The 16,642-nt window shown below is 37.8% G+C and overlaps 1 protein-coding gene across 1 annotated transcript; it reads right to left on the bottom strand.

Annotated features, from left to right (window-relative positions):
• Positions 1-8,022: 8,022 nt before the first annotated feature.
• On the bottom strand, positions 8,023-13,280 carry MRPL58 (mitochondrial ribosomal protein L58). Its single transcript, XM_081958787.1, has 6 exons — positions 13,057-13,280; positions 12,676-12,712; positions 10,865-10,924; positions 10,529-10,611; positions 9,462-9,631; positions 8,023-8,519 (listed from the first exon to the last, which is right to left on the bottom strand). Exons 1-6 carry the CDS (start codon positions 13,243-13,245, stop codon positions 8,435-8,437), a joined length of 624 nt encoding a protein of 207 aa, XP_081814913.1. The 5' UTR covers positions 13,246-13,280; the 3' UTR covers positions 8,023-8,434.
• Between the last annotated feature and the right edge of the window lie 3,362 nt (positions 13,281-16,642).

Below are 16,642 nucleotides of genomic sequence, written 5' to 3'. Positions count from 1 at the left end.
CCCACTCCACTGCTGGAAGAAATATCCTTCTGGGTTCAGTTCCAAGTGGGGAGAAATACCCTGGAAACATAGTGGCTGTTTGGAAAGATGGTTTTAATGGTGGACAGGATCACATTCCTTGAAGATGTTGGGTGAAGAAGAAAAAAAGGGTAGAGATGCTGAGAGTGCCTGAGTTTTATGCCCTCTCTGGGCTTTTGAATTTGATCTTGTATTCTGATTGGTTGTCAGACTCCCATGGGGCCATGCAGGGGCAACTCTGTAGGCTGTCCTGAGTCCCAGGCTTGGTTGAACCTTGCTGGGTGCTGTAATCTTCCCAGGTGCCATTTGGTGAGATGGGCTTAGGACTAATCCTACCTTTGTTGGATCTTGGGTGAGGATATTTGCTTATGAATAGACCTAGCTATCTCTTTATCTCTTAAGTGCTGATGTCTGCTGTGGGCTATTGAGGAGGGTGGAGGCTATTAAGAGCGAGTCTGTTTCCTGCCAAAAAAACTGTTTCTCCATTTCTCATCCAGGGAAATATAATATTCTGCCTTTTTAATATTTCCTAGAATAGTTCATTTTTCTAGGAGAGGGGTGGGCGCTAACGTCCTACACCACTCTATGGGGAAATGGGAGTGAGGCAGAATTATCTCTTTAGCGCATGGTAATGCTGCCCAACAAGACAAAAGGGGGAGCAGTCCTTCTGCTGTCTTTTCTCCATCCACAGAGCCACCATCCTGCGGGGTGGAGAATGAAAGAGCAAAAGATCCCTTTCCCCTCCTTCTCTCCTGTTCTGCTTCCCTTGCAACAGAAGGGAAAGAGTGGATACAGGCATGATGGGACCTCTGGTTCCTGTTGTCTGATCCCATGGAATGATCATTTGGTGGGATGAGAGGACTGAGGGCAGAGCTCTCGTCTGCCATCAAGAATTGGCGCCAGTGAAGGCGTTCTCCAACCTGCCTTTTTCTTACACCCCAGCATACTTCCCTGCTGCTCTTCCACAGGAAAACAATACTTTGGTGCTCCTACCTAGGCAAAAAGTCCTTTAATTCCTTTATTTGGTGAGAGGCACATTCTGCCATACCTAGTCCTTCTAGGAAGATGTGAGGCATATTTTGCTGACAACTTCCTCCCTCAGAGTGTGGAAGAAGGCAAAAGAGTCTCAGAGAATCCTTAACCTGATAATTAATCAATACTGAATATAATTTTGGGAAATAGAAGTAGCAGGAGAGGTGAGGGAAAGTGATCATGTAAGCAGTGGCGAAATTCAAATTTTCTTAGTACTGTTTCTGTGGGCGTGGCTTGGTGGGCGTGGCAGGGGAAGGATATTGCAAAATCTCCATTCCCACCCCACTCTGGGGCCAGCCAGAGATGTTATTTGCCGATTCTCTGAACTAATCAAAATTTCTGCTACCGGCTCTCCGGAACCTGTCAGAACCTGCTGAATTTCATCCCTGCATGTAAGCAGTGGTGGGATTCAATTTTTTTTACTACCAGTTCTGTGGGTGTGGCTTGGTGGGAATTGGTTAATGGGCGTGGCTGGGTGATCATGTGAGTGGCTGGGCGTGGCCAACTCCACATCACTCATGCCTCGCCCTGCTTGCCTGGCCTCCCGAGCTCTTCTGGTCTTTGTCTATTAATTTGGCTACTACTACAGTGTCAGGTTGATTATCTAATGCCTGCTTGTCCTTCTGGATCGAGATCTCCCACAGATTCTTAGCTCTATTATTCTTCCCAGTCTTCTGTGGAAACTCCTTGATGGCTGTCTGGAGAATTCTAGGAGTTAACGTCCATACATCTTTCAGCTGAGAGACACTGATCTACCCCTTGGGTTCTATCTAGTGCGGTAAATCCCTGCTTCTATGAATCTGGTGCTTAGTGCCTATTCTTGTGCTGTTATGATCAGTGATCAGTGCTGCCTTTTACACACACACATCACTTGTAATGCTAATGTTCTTAATTTTAAGGGAAAGGAAATTAAGTGTAATCAAATATATTTTGGATTAAAGCAGTAGATTATGTATACAATCCCAGTAATAATAAAGACTGTAGGATCTCAGGACAGGAGCACTAAAAGATGCTCCAGATCCGGGGTCCCCAAACTTGGCAACTTTAAGACTTGTGGACTTCAACTGGCTGGAGAATTCTGGGAGTTGAAGTCCACAAGTCTTAAAGTTGCCAAGTTTGAAGACCTCTGCTCCAGATGGATAGGAGTGCCCAAAGAATGAGATACTCAAAGCATAATTCTAAACAATTCCTGTTGAGGGAAAATGGGGGACAGCCAGGGCCATTATGGCTGCTCCCCCCCCATCTCCCTGCTGTCCCCTCCATCCCTCCCCCGTCTCCAATGAATAAGAATGAAGAGCTAAAAAAAAGGACATATTCAGGAAATGGAAAGAGAGCCAAGTACAGCCAATAACTGTAGAACAGATGTCAGCTAAGTGGATGTTTAAAATGCTAGGGTTAGTGAAAGGCAATAAGGATTAATCCCACTTCTTCAGATATTTCAAAAAGAAAGAAAGAGTAAACATTCCACACCTGCTCAATGAAGGGAGCAAAATGTTAAGCAGTAACAGTAGTGAATGTAGTCTTTTTACCAGTTGACAGGGTCAGACAATACACGAGCATTGGGGATAATAGCAATCTGCCTTTCATTGAAGACCTGTATACTGCACAAGTCAAAAAGAGGGCTGTGAAAATATCTACAGACCCCTTGCATCCTGGACATAAATTGTTTCTACTTCTTCCCTCAAAATGACACTATAAGGCACTGCACACCAGAACAACTAGACACAAGGACAGTTTTTTCCTGAATGCCATTGCTCTGCTTAACTGTTGTGGAAATTGAGGACTCAAAGACCAGCTCTTTGCAATGCAAGTAAGTTTATTGCGCAGGTTCAAACAGCTAAAACAGCATATGGGGGTTTGAACCCCGAACAGTCTCAAACAACAATCTTATATAGTCATTTTGACGTAAGCATATACGCAGGCATACATTTGCTAAATTGATAAAAGGAGAAATGGAAAAGTACAGAAAGAGCCGAGAATAAAAATACGTCAAGGAACATTTAACATCTGCGAGACAAACACGGGACTATCCCCTGTCCTAGACAAATAACAGGATACACCCCTCATGGTCTGTCTGAACATGCAGATAAAAATATATAAATGTCAAGCCTCATTGATCCCACCCTGCCTCTGTCTGCAAATATCTTTTTCCTTGACCAGTCTTTGCAATGTTATAATGAACCAAAGTCTGAACCAAGATTCAGGGCCTGTCTTCCCTCCTTCCTTATAACAACTAATTTCCACAATACTGTCAAATTATTTACTAAGACTGTATTACTATTATTCTTCTCTTCCTTGCTAGTATCTATGTCTTCCCACTTATGACTATAACCACGTTGCTTGTATCTTTCTATTTATATTGTTTTTACTTGTTTCCAAGTATGATTTGATAGCTTATTAGTAACCTTAACTATCACTAAGTATTGTATTTTTTATTCTTGATGAATGTATTTTATATACCCTGAGAGCATATGCACCAAAGACAAATTCCTTGTGTATCTAATCACACTTGGTCAATAAAGAATTCTATTCTATTCTATTCTATTCTATTCTATTCTATTCTATTCTATTCTATTCTATTCTATTCTATTCTATTCTATTCTATTCTATTCTATTCTATTCAAATATCTGAAAAGATATCACACAGGAGAAGTAAAAATTTGTTTCCCCCCCTGAGAGTGCAAAGACAATGGATTTAAGTTTCAGGAAGGCAGACTCTAGCTGAATGTTAGGGGAAAGAACTTCTAAGAATAAGAGAAATTGGACAATAGGGCTGATGATGTAGAGGGATAGTGGGCTTTTTGAAAGTATTCAGAGAAACATAGAAAACTGACAGCAGAAAAAGACCCAGTGGTCCACGGAGTCTGCTTTTTCAGTTTTTTTGTTTGCTTGTTTGTTTTGGTTTTCTTTTACATTTATTTTTAACTATTTTTTAAAAATAAAAAGTAATTCAGGCAGAGGCTACACAGATTTTGATTCCTGTTCTGGTCAGCAGGTTGGATCTGATGGCTACTGTAAATGTAAAGCTCTGGGAATTGTTTCCGCAGCAGACCCTGTGAAAAGAATCTGAATGTTATATATAAGTTATATATAAGCCAGCATTGTGATGCAGCTGCTGAAATAACAAATGCCTCCTTTGAGGTACGTATTCAGGGTTGTAGAATTTGGCCATTCAGCCTGCAGGCAGGAATTCTTGAAATCTCACATACTTGGAGACCATTAAACTAAGGTGACCAACCGTCCTCCTTTAGGGAGGACAGTCCTTCTTTTGTAAGTTCTGTCCTCCCTCGAAAAGTGTCCTCCTACATGTCCTCCTTTTCGATATTTGAAGACTAATCTGTTGTGCGTTATGTGACGTATTTGTATTTGACATGACAATTCGTCAAGACTCGGTATAGTGCGGTATAAGACGCGATTATGAGACGCATGTGCTCCGCACGGGAGACCTTGAGAGAGAGCGCCGCGTGCAAGTGGCTTTGTTTACTTCTTACCAAAACACAACACGGCACATACGCACGCAGTAGACTCACGGCACGTCGGCAATTGAATGACTCACGGTAATTATTTCTTTCTCAGTGAATATTAAATTATACAGAGGTAAGTACAATTCACATTTTATTAAACAGTTTTTAATGGTGTTTTTTTTACTTCATCGCAAGTATATTGAACAGATATTGAATCTTGTGTTGAATTTTTATCTAAAGAAATGCTAGACATTAAAATAGACGACAATTGTCTCTTTGAAGAAATTAGAAGACTGAATGTATATTTAAATTCTGAAAAATTAATACAATGGGAAAATCAACATGTTGAAATTGAAAAAAGATGGGTGGATATTTTCAGCCATTTCAAAAATGAACATATTCCATGTGAACATTTATTTATACTTGTTCAATTTACGTTGTGCTGCCCTGGAACTAATGCAGCAGTTGAAAGAGTTTTTTTCAATTGCCAATGATTTTTCGACAAGTGAGAAATCGAGATTGAATGTTGATACTCTAGCTTGCCGTAAAATTCAATATGAAGGATATTTCTTGTTCAGATATTTCCAATATATTGTTAGAAGATGATACATTGACAAAAAATATTAATTCAATGGAAAAGTACTCATTTAAATAATAATTAACAGGCATGTAAGCATAATTACAATATAAAATGTTGCAAATGTTTTTATTATGCATATATCATATTTTAGTGTATTATTGTTGCAATGAATAAAATATTTCTTTTATTTATGATATATTTTTTCCAATTTATTTGTCCTCCTTTTCATTGTAAAAAAGTTGGTCACCTTAATTAAACTAAAGGGGGGGGAGGGAATGAGAATTATAATAGATTATACAGGCAACACTTAACTGCCAAAAAAACCCACCACTCAGATAATAGTATAAAGGAAGTAAATCCACCTTGGTCTCCAATTATTATTTTGTGCGAATGGAACAGAAAAGATAAAACACCGAAGAGTGATGAGTCGGATATTACAGAGTTAAGTACAAACGTAGGCAGCTTTTTCTTGCGTAGCCCCAGTGGCCTAATGGATAAGGCACTGGCCTCCTAAGCCAGGGATTGTGGGTTCGAGTCCCATCTGGGGTGGAAAATTTGTTTTTTGGGGGTGTGGTTTTTTAAATTGTTGTCTTCTCTTGCTTTTGTAAATATTTAAGTTGCTCAGTTTTCCTTCTATTGTTACGAATATTTCTGCTGATTTCTTTACCTCAGCATGACAGCAACCTATCGTGTAAGGCTTTTCTTCGACGCTACACTTCGGTGTAGGGGGCAGGAGGCACACTCCAAAAACGTGCCTAATATCGTTGTCATACCGCAGGCTTTCAATCTGACCCTGTCACTATTTAGTTACTTGCTCCAGATGGTTGAACGTATCCGTTTCGAAATAGAACTGACTTAAACTTTTATAAAATACGGGGTTGATTGGATCTAGAGTCATTTTCAGCCGAAAAAAATGAAGCTCTTTATCCACACCTAGTGGCAAGTGGGAATTACTGCAAAGCCGGGGCTAAGCAAGAGGCTAAAAATGTTAATATTAGCCCAGAATGACTGGGCTGAAAAATATACATGCCACTCCCTTCCCGAATTGTGTAAGTTCAAAGAATAGATGCTTAGACGCACTTTCATCACTGGATGAATTTTTCTCTCAAACAATAGAAATAGACGTATTTAGTAAATGCCCCTTGCAAGTACATCTCACTTGCAGCATTTATAAAAGCTTTAAAACTCATCTGTTTTGCGCACTTTTAAATGACAGCTTTTGTTGAGGGTGCTGCTATTTTTACTTAATGTTTTGCTGCGATCGCTGTGGAAATACGTCAATACTACAATGTTCTGTTTGCAGATTCTGGAGATTCACATTTACTTGGCTTTATTGCATTTTACACTTGTATTTTATTCACCGTTCTGGCCCTCTCAAAATGATTTCAAAATAAAATTTACAAGTATTTTGTCAGTATTTGCGTATAAAAATTAAATATTAAGGATCTGCCTCATTTATCCTCATCTTACTATGAGGCATTTGTGGAAAGGCAAAATGTAGCCTTTGCCAAGTCCAGTTGTAATATTGATTTTAATGAATAAAAAGAAATATCAGTAGAAACCAAACAACCCATGCCTCATTGGGTCCTTGTTTCAGCAGTATTTCCTTACCTAACCAGAGAAACAGAACAAACATGCAACACACACACACACACACACACTACTGAATACAAGCAGGGCACCAGAGGCCCCTGGGCAGGGACTACTTAATATGGATGGGCTGGCATGAGCTGCTATGGAGCGAGGGGAAGCAGGGAGTGCTATGAAGTATAAAATCTTTCTGGGAACTCATAATCTGTAACAGCACTTCTCAAGAGAAAAAATCACAAAAAACAGGAGTAGTGATTTACACAAACGATTTGTGACCCTCCTTGCCTGCTTCCCCATTGACTTTCCTTGTGGGAACCTGGCAGGCAGCATTGAAAATGATGGGCATGCAACTACAGCCGACCATGGCAATGGAGCAATGCTGAAGCAGACACAACTTTACCGAATTTCAATCCCATAGAGCAGTGATGGCTAACTTTTTTGTTGTTTGCCAAAAGTGAGTGTGCGCGCATACAAAAGTGCCTGGCTGCAGCCATAATGCAATGCACACATGCCCCCCTGCTCCCCCAATGTATGCACGCATGACCCCTGCGCCCATTTTGGGCCTAGGCCTCCCTGCAGCTTCCTGGGAGCAAAAACAGACCATTGGGGGGGGGGCATGGTCCACCTCCCCTGCGCTCCCTCCGTCCCTGCTCATGTGGCCCCCTCTACCTCCTGTGCATGTGTGACAGAGACCCAAAAATCAGTTGGCCAGCGGGAAGTGTGCATGCATGTGCAGTGCTGAGCTCAGACAACAGCTTGCGTGCCTGCAGAGGGCTTTGCGTGCCACCTGTGGCACATGTGCCATAGGTTTCCCATCATGGCCATAGAGGTTATGCTGGATTTTAAACACTTTTTAAAGTTAGCCCATTTGAAGTACGTTGATTCAAAAATGATTGCCATTTCATCAATTGAAGGTTACAAACAGACAAACAGAAGTTTTAGCAGTATATAGATAGGCGTAGAACAAGTGTATAAGGTAGCAGGTATTGGTTTTCTGAACTTCCTTCCTTCCTTTCCCTCTCTTCCCAGACAAGGAGAAGACTTGAGATCGCCCACAAATGCTATAGACAACTGCTGCACATGAGGAGACAACAAGGCAGCTGTCTCTGGTGAGTTTAGAGTTCCTGAGATTTCTGCAGTTACTAGCTAAACATTTTGAAGCATTTCTTATACAAGAGTATACTTTAATATTGCAATTAGCTATACAGATAGTCGTCAACTTATAAGAATTCGTTTAATGACTTATTGACTTATGACCGTTTTTCACACAATCATTGCAGCATCGCCATGGTCACATGATCAAAATTCAGGCACTTGGCAATTGACTCACAAGTTGCAGTGTCTCAGGGTCGTGTAATCACCTTTTACCTTCTGACAACTAAATCAAAGTTGAAGTCAGATTCACTTAACGACTGCGTTCCTAACTTAACAAGTGCAGTGATTCATTTAACAACTGTGGCAAGAAAGGTTATAAAATGAGGCAAAACTCACTTAATAACTGTCTCTCGCTTGGCAACAGAAATTTTGGGCTCAATTGTGGTTGTAAGTCAAGGACTACCTGTATATTCAGCCACCATTACTAATAGTATAAATTTAATTAAACATCCGTTCCTGTTTCAAGGGCAAATTTTGACGATCTAGTTTTTTTTTATTTTAATGTAAAGAACACAAGAAGTTTCTCTTTTCCATCTAGGAAACAATAAGAGTCCAAGGAATATGTCTTTGCATTATTTATGTCTCCAAAAGATGTTCAGTCATAGTCCACTTGTCTACTTTGCTTCAAAGAAGATCGTGCTTTTTTTTGTCGGAGGCGTTCTCTGTTCCTCGTCTCCACCCTAAAGCCAAACAGATGTAGAAAATGACATTTAAGTGGTTGTAAAGTAATTCTGGATTCTTACCCTTCTTCTAGAATCTAGACCAAATGTTCATAAAATAATATTGCAATGGCCAGAGCTGATTCCATAGGATGGATTGTGAAGACTTTCTATTCTTCATTTCCCAGAAACCTCTAGGACAGTACTCTGTAGCACTTTTTGTTGTGACTCTTTACTTGGGTAGGGGATGCCCCCTTTGTTAACTGTGAGGCATAATACATAGAAATCACACAACCTATTCTGGTCAATCACAAAAATATACAAGAGTCGTAAAAGAAAACTAAAATCTATAAATCTACATTCCTTCAAGAAGCAGGAACTTTAGAGGCATGTGATAAGGGAAAATCTGCCTCTCCCGTGGGAGTTACAAATATAACACATATCACAACAACATGACAACAATTTACAAGTAAGTTAAACTTCAAGAAAGAAAACATGTTGGTTTAGAGGGAGCTGTTGAATCTGAAGTGAGCAAAGTTAGTGAATGGTGTAAAGAAATAATTCCCCATTTGTTAGTAAAGATACAACGTCCATCTAGATTAATCAGCATTTTAAATGTAGAATGTTCATGTTGATCCATGATGTGCCATCCAAAATTAACAAATTTTGTCTTTGTTTCCCTAAGTGAAATTAAGAAAAATAAAGAACTAGACTGTCTTATTTATTATGATGTATTAAACTGTAGATACTCAGTATCTACAGTTTAAGAAAACAAGTGTTTTCTTAAACTGCCTAATGTGATAATTATGCTGAATAATGAGAGAGTAGTAGTTCTTGTTTTAATTACAAATGGCTCCATCTTGACCTAAGGGAGCATCAACTGAGAATTCTAGTGTATATGCATCATATTCTTATGTCCAAAGGAATTCTAATTCAGTCCTGTTATTTTTGTCTCAGATTTACCTGTTTCTGATCATCTCAGCAGTTTCTTCAGATATAACATGAGGACTCACAGTGGATTCGGCAATCATGTTCCTGATCTTTTGCAAGCAGTCTGCCAAATTCCTCATCTGATAGCGACTCACTTCAGAAGTGATTATTAGCTCTCCCAGTTTATTGATCTTAAGTTTTTGCTGGGAAATAAAACATTTTATTATTTATTGTATTTATTTTTCACATTTCTAAACTCCTATCTCCCTTAAAGAGGGAGCATATTTATATATTTTTTTGTTCTCTGGAAAATAAAACAGGTTTCTTCTATCAAAATATGATTTGTAAAGTCACCACGTTAACTCTAGTGGTTAAAATTACATAATGTTACACAATAATGATGATTTTATGATTCCACTAAGCCAAAATCAAGCTAGCCATATTAAGGGTTAAAGTGTGAAATCAATCATTCCCTATATTTGTAGACAAATTATATTTTTGTCTAGCAACAAATAATTCATTTTGTTTGAAAACTTGGGGTTAGACCTCCTTATATAGCAATATTGTGCCCCCAATTTCTACCTGAAACCATTTAAAGCAGTTCTTTGACACTGGGACCTGTCTGCTAAATTGTAGGAGGCCAGTCATTCTTTGAGATAAAAGGAAATAAAGAATACAATCTTGTATATAACCTCATATTCTTACATAATCCTGAGTTTTTGAACTAAGGAGAGAAGTAAACTGTTTCTAATAAACAATCATATGAAGAATTTAATTGATAGAATTATCAACTAGTAAATTCCTCCTATTTTCAGTGGTCCCTAACATCATGTCTTTTACCAGGCTTTTATTTACAATGTCAGAGTGCTTATTAAAAAGAATCAATCTCATAATGAGATAAAGCAAATTTTAAGATCCATCTTCTGATGTTATATTTTATGGATTTTAATTTTGCTACACAACCTAAATGGGTCCCTCTGGATGGTCTATATTTTTTATGTAGGAAATTTTATGCAGGAATTTTTGCAGAAAATTGGTAAACTAAGTGTATGCTACTTAACAATCTATATCAAAAGGGGAAAATAAATTTTGAGAATTACCAGCACTGCCATTTTTTGTCGGACTTCTTCAGAGATCCAGTCTGCTGATGCCAAATGGAACCGGACTTCTGCTTTTGAATTCACTGGATGTGAAAAGAAGCAATAAATAACAATTCTGCAGGATAAAGAGTTATGCAGCTTGAAAGGGCCTACCTTTTCCTCCCAATGTATTGATAAGTTTGCTAATCATGAATACTTGATCATAATGTCAAATTTCTACTCTGCTCAACTCCAAAATCTTTACCTTAATTTTGTTGTAGGAAGTCTCATTAATGTCAATGTGATTTGTTCTCAAGAAATACATGTATATATACTCAGTCTTTGTTTTGTTTTTACCTTTATTCACATTCTGACCTCCTGGGCCACTGCTCCGTGAATAGGATACAGACAAACGATCTGGAAATCCAAAAAATGAAAGCATGAAAAAGGATTGAAAAGATATTCATTTATATTCTAAGTATATTTAAAAGAGAAATAGAATGAGTTAACAAATACAGGTAGTCTTCAACTTATGACCATAATTGAGCCCAAAATTTATGTCGCTAAATGAGAAAGTTGTTAACTGAGTTTTGCCCCCATTTTACAATTTTTCTTGTTTGTTAAGTGAACCACTGCAGTTAAATTAGTAACAGTTGTTAAGTGAATCTGGTTTCCCCATTGACTTTGCTTGTTAGAAGGCTGCAAAAGGTGATAAAATGGAGATAAACATGACCCCAGGACACTGCAACTGTCATAAATGTGAGTCAGTTGTCAAGCATCAGAATGTAAATCACATGACTATGGGAATGCTGCAGCGGTCATAAGTGTGAAAAATAGTAATAGCACTTATATACCGCTTCACAGTGCTTTTACAGCCCTAAGCAGTTTGCAGAGTCAGCATATTGACCCCAATAATCAGTCTTCATTTTACCGATCTCTGAGTCAACCTTGAGCCAGTGAGATCCAAACTGCTGGTAGCCAGTGATCAGCAGACGTAGCCTGCAGTACTGCATTCTATCCACTGAGCCACCGTGGCTCTTAAAAATGGTCATAAGTCACTTGTAACTTTCAACGGTCATTAAGTGAACTGTTGTTAAGTCGAGGAGTACCTGTACTGGCATCTAGAAAACTCTTATTAAGAATAGACAGTCTCTTAAAATACAATATTGCCCATATAGCCATTTTAGGAATATTTTCACAATTAAATTTTTTTTCTTAATGCTGTTTTTTCGAAAGTAATTTTATTAAGAATTGTTGAAAGATTAAAAACTAACAGAAATGAATGTAGATTAAATAAAAGAAATGGGGGGGGGGAAGAAGAGTTCAACTGTAAAAATACAGTATTTTTCAGAGTATTAAGACACACCTTTTTCCCTCAAAAAAGAGGCTGAAAATCTAGGTGCGTCTTATACATTGAATACAGCATTTCTTTCTCCCAAAACTATGCCCCCTTCACCAAAATAGCCATGCATAGCCTCTAGGAAGCTTTCAGAATGCTCCTGGGGCCTGGGGAGGGCCGAAATGAGCGAAAAATGGGCCGATTTTTGCTCAATTTTGCCCCCTCCAGCCCTCAGGAGCTCTCTACAAGCCTCCTAAAGGCTATTCATGGCCTTTTTTTGGGAAAAAAAAACCGGGCCCATTTTTGCAAGGTCTGCAGAGTGCAAAAACTTTTTTTTTTAATTTGCCTCTTCAAAATCTTAGTGCATCTTATACTCTGAAAAATACGGTAAGTCCATTCGGTGTTTCCAGTCAGCAATAAACATAGATGTTTTTTTCTCTAATAAAAAAAAGTCAATTTAGCCATTTCAGCAAATTCCAACATCATCATCATTGTCGTCATCATCTTCATCTTTATTATCACCATCCATTTTTTCATTGTGGGTAGTGTCACGCTGTTTCATCTTTATGCATATTTATTTTAAAAAAATTATATTGCCATCTACTCGCACATGTCCATTGACCTTTCTGTGCAATAATCCATCCTTTCTTAAAATATTCTGATTTTCAGTATATAGCCAATGTACACCTAATCAAAAATAAATCCCATTAAGTTGAATAGCATTTATTTGGGACCAAATTTACACTCATTTATAAAGCAGATAAAAGAGATAAAAGATATTAAGGAAATCTAGGAAAGTCAAGGCATTTTACTTATGTTAGGGACTCACCCACAGGAATCTCTGGAATTGTCTTGCTTGCCAAATCCTGTAACACAGAAATGCATATCGTTGAGCATGCCAAATTATTACTGTTGCAAATATTTTGCAATAAATTTATCCTTTTAAAAGAAAAGTAATAAAAAAGCAATACATTTTAAATCAGACCACATGCAGAGCCTGTTTGGAATACATACAAGCACCAGAGTCCTAAGGCACCTGTATTATTTTATTTCTCCTACTTTTTATTTACTATGTTTGCTCCTCTCACCAAATTTCAGAGCAATTCATACATCATCAGATTCTATTCCAAGTTAACTGCTACCAGTCTGGTGCTTTCAAATATGCTGGACTGTTAAATAAGCATTTCCCTTTGGACCTCCGAATCCCAACCTTTGCAGTATCGGCTTCTTTTTCCTGCGGTTGATAGAGTTGGTCCAAACTGTATGCACTTCGGAATTGAGAACCGAAGGCCGGGCGACCAGAAGCTAAACCTCGAAGCGGAATTTTCCTAGCTGTCTCCCAGAAGAGAAGCCACTGAACCGGCATTCGCCGAAAGCAGCACAGCGAATGTGCCGCCATCTTGAGGTGTGGCGACCGCTTCTATAACGAAACCGGCTGGAGTCGCCTTCCGATCACCGGCGTTCCGTGAAAATATTGTTCCGGGGTGGGAATGTTTATGGAGGAGATCAACGAGGTTTGCTTCTATGTATAAGTATTACTTATTTGCTTAGGTATATTTAAAATTATACTGTTTTCGCTCAGAACCATAAAATGCTTGTTCAGTAGAAATGCTTACGAGGGGGACTGCATTTTTGTGCTTTAAAAGTATTAGTTCCTAATAATGTTTCCGCGTAAGCATAATTCTTAGCAAAACAGCAGAGGACTGAGCTGCAAATTACATTAACATAAGAGGCTGAATATAGATCGGATTTCAGATGCCACGGGATTAAGGTTACAAAAAGATTTACAAGGGAGTGAGTCCCACTAAATACACAAGCAAAAAAAAAAATACATTAAAAATACAGCGTAGAGTTTTAATTTATTATATTTGTGTGTGACAGAGTTGGCTGAAAAACCATAGCATCTGTTTACAAGAACTTTCATATCAAATATTTTTATTATGGAAAAATGAAACACATTTTGAAAAGGAGATTTATTTAATTTTTTTAAAGGATTATTTTAAATTTCCTTTTTGAAAATAATTTTCATTTGTACATGAATTTTTTTATAGATACTTGATTGCAAATTCAGAACATACATTCTTGTACATAAGAAAATATATTATAATTCCGATTTTTAGATATTCAGTAACAAAATGAAAATCAAACTTTTAAAATTTAAGTCAATCCTTTGATGTACTATATGGTTGGTTTTCTGCAAGCCGCTAGAACATCAGTAACTAGGATTGCTTGGAACTTCTATTATGAGGAACTTATGTTATTCATAGACCCCTTACTAAACTAATTAAGATAGAACACAGGTGGTCCCTCAACTTGTGACCACAGTTGAGCCCAAATTTATGTTGTTAAGTGAGTTTTGCCCCATTTTATGACTTTTCTGGCCACATTTGTTAAGTGATCACTACAGTTGTTGAATTAATAACATGGTTGTTAAGTGAATCTGATTTCCCCTGATTGTCGCAAAAGGGGATTACATGACTCTGGGACATTGCAACCATTATAAATGTGAGTCAGTTATTAAGCATCCAAATGTAAATCACATGACTAAGAGGATGCTACAATGGTCATAAGTGTGAAAAATGGTCATGTTACTATTCAATGTCATCGTAACTTTGAACAGCCACCAAGTAAACTGTTGTAAGTCAATGACTAGCTGTATCTTATTTTTAATAATATGTCTGTAGTAGTTTAGAAAAAAAGGTTTCAACATTCTCTTACGCCCTTTACATGTCATGACAATCAAGCATACATATGTTGGCTGCAAAAATTCTGGGAACTATTATATGGCAGCAAAAGAGCTAAGGGTTTCTTGTAGCTCTTCATTGATGTTTAACCAAGATATTGGTGTTCCTAAAGTGGAATTACGTAAGAATCATGCCCTGGTAACCTTCCGCTTAAGATTATTGCTATGCCCTCTATATGGGACTGCACTTGAAGACCTGGAAGCTGTAGATAGTTCAGAATGAAGTCAAGTGAGCAGTTTTGGACATTTCTTATTACATTCATATAATCTCACTGCTCTGTAAAATGCATTCATTTCCAATTATTTTCTAGGTGCAATCCAAGGTGCTGCTTATCACCTATAAAGTCCTTTATGGCATAGAACTAGGCTTTTTGCAGGACTCCCTGTTTCCCATGATCTCTGCTCACCACACCAGACCTAGGAGGGAGGATATGCTCTGGTTCCCTTCCATTGGGCAATCCAATCTAGTTGAACCCAAGAGTTATGCCTTCTCTGTGGCAGTACCTGCCTTGTGGACAGTATCATCCTGGAGATCCAGATGGACCAGGCTCAGTTAGCATTTTGTAAGTCATTAAAGATCTGGGCCAGGAAGTTAGGAGAGCTCTCTCGGTTAATGTTTTTTTCTTTTAAGCTGGTATTTTTGTGAACATTATAGTCAACATTATAGTTTGGATTAATTCAATTGTTGGCTTTAACTTTTCTTGCCACTGAAAGTCACCGTTATAAGTTGTATGGCCATATAAATTTTATTGATCAATTAAAATATTTTTGAAGTAATGCACCAGTGCTGTATGAATGATTTTGGTTGCTGTTAAATTACATTTTCATGTATGCAGTAATTTTGGAGGGCTGGAAATTCTGGAAGTTTGGGAGCATATTGTAGAGGTATTCACAAAAAGGCAGACACTGGAAACTTGCCTATTAATTAAAAACACTGTCATAGTGAGTTTGGTTGATCATGAAATTCCTATTTCTCTGAAAACAAACTAGAATGGTTTATCACTTCAGTGGGAACTTTGTGGGATTCAAAGGTATTGCTGAAAATAAATGTAATGGTAGAGGCTATGTTTTGATGTAAAGGTTATCAGAGGTCCCCCCCCCTTTTTTTTTCTTTTTTGCTAAAAGAATCTTTAAAAGAAATGAGGTGAGCAGGGATCCTGAAAGACATCAAAGAAAGAGGTGAAAGGTTCTGATGTCAAACTTACCATTTTGCCCAATCATGGACATATTATACCAGTGTTTTTTAGTAAAAGGAAATATATTCCAATGAATTAATGAAAGAGTTATTTGAAATCAGCATCATAAGACTGAACACTTTAAGGAAGAAGCCAGACAGATTAGGCAATTGTGTATTAACAGTACAATTTCAGATGTTCTAAATAAATGAAGATATGCTAGAAGTTTAGAATTAGATCTCATTGAATTCAATAGTTTATTTCTAGGTACATTAAAACACTGAACATTATTCATTCTTTTATATATTCCCTTTTGAATGGAGATTTCTAGAGTGCAAACATCATGTGAGACATGCATATTTTAACGTATTTAACATAAGACTACATTCTACCAAAAAGCTTAATGATCTATGACATATTTTTCTAAATATGGTTTCTCCAGTCCTACTTTATAGGAATTTTATGCAGAATATGCCTGTAATACAACTTAGCTCCCTTATCTAGTACCTAATGCAGCTTATGTTTTCACTGCACCATATACTTTATTGATCAGGGATATATAGGACACTGAAGCTTTAAATAGGGCAAAGAGGGAAAGGGTTTCTAATGAGTGCTATAGCATCTTCCTCCCTTCCCATTCTATTGAACTTGTAATTTTAATTTAGCAGTAGATGGTTCTAGTAACTATACTATTGACAATGGTGGCCTTTGGCTCCTAGAACGAAGTAAGTAACAGATTTTTGAAGATAGTAGGATGAGGCAGGAATTATTCTGCTCTTAAGAGGACAAAAATAGTGGCTACCTAGGCAGCATGTACAGAACCTGTGTGGTGAGGATTTTGGCAGCAACATTGTGAAAACGTGACATATTGCAAAAAT

The sequence above is a fragment of the Natrix helvetica genome (genome assembly GCF_964273705.1).
Source record: "Natrix helvetica genome assembly, chromosome: 1".
Lineage (NCBI taxonomy): Eukaryota > Metazoa > Chordata > Lepidosauria > Squamata > Natricidae > Natrix > Natrix helvetica.
Note: the sequence above shows the minus strand (reverse complement) of the source record. Positions and strands in the feature narration are given on the sequence as shown.

What these genes read in the sequence shown, in the direction of transcription:
- MRPL58 (XM_081958787.1), bottom strand. Translation starts at nt 13,245, where the DNA reads ATGGCGGCACATTCGCTGTGCTGCTTTCGGCGAATGCCGGTTCAGTGG. An exon ending in AAGAAGCCGATACTGCAAAG is followed by an intron (nt 12,713 to 13,056) that starts GTTGGGATTCGG and finishes TCTGTGTTACAG; the next exon opens with GATTTGGCAAGCAAGACAAT. An exon ending in GACAAAAAATGGCAGTGCTG is followed by an intron (nt 9,632 to 10,528) that starts GTAATTCTCAAA and finishes TTTATTTCCCAG; the next exon opens with CAAAAACTTAAGATCAATAA.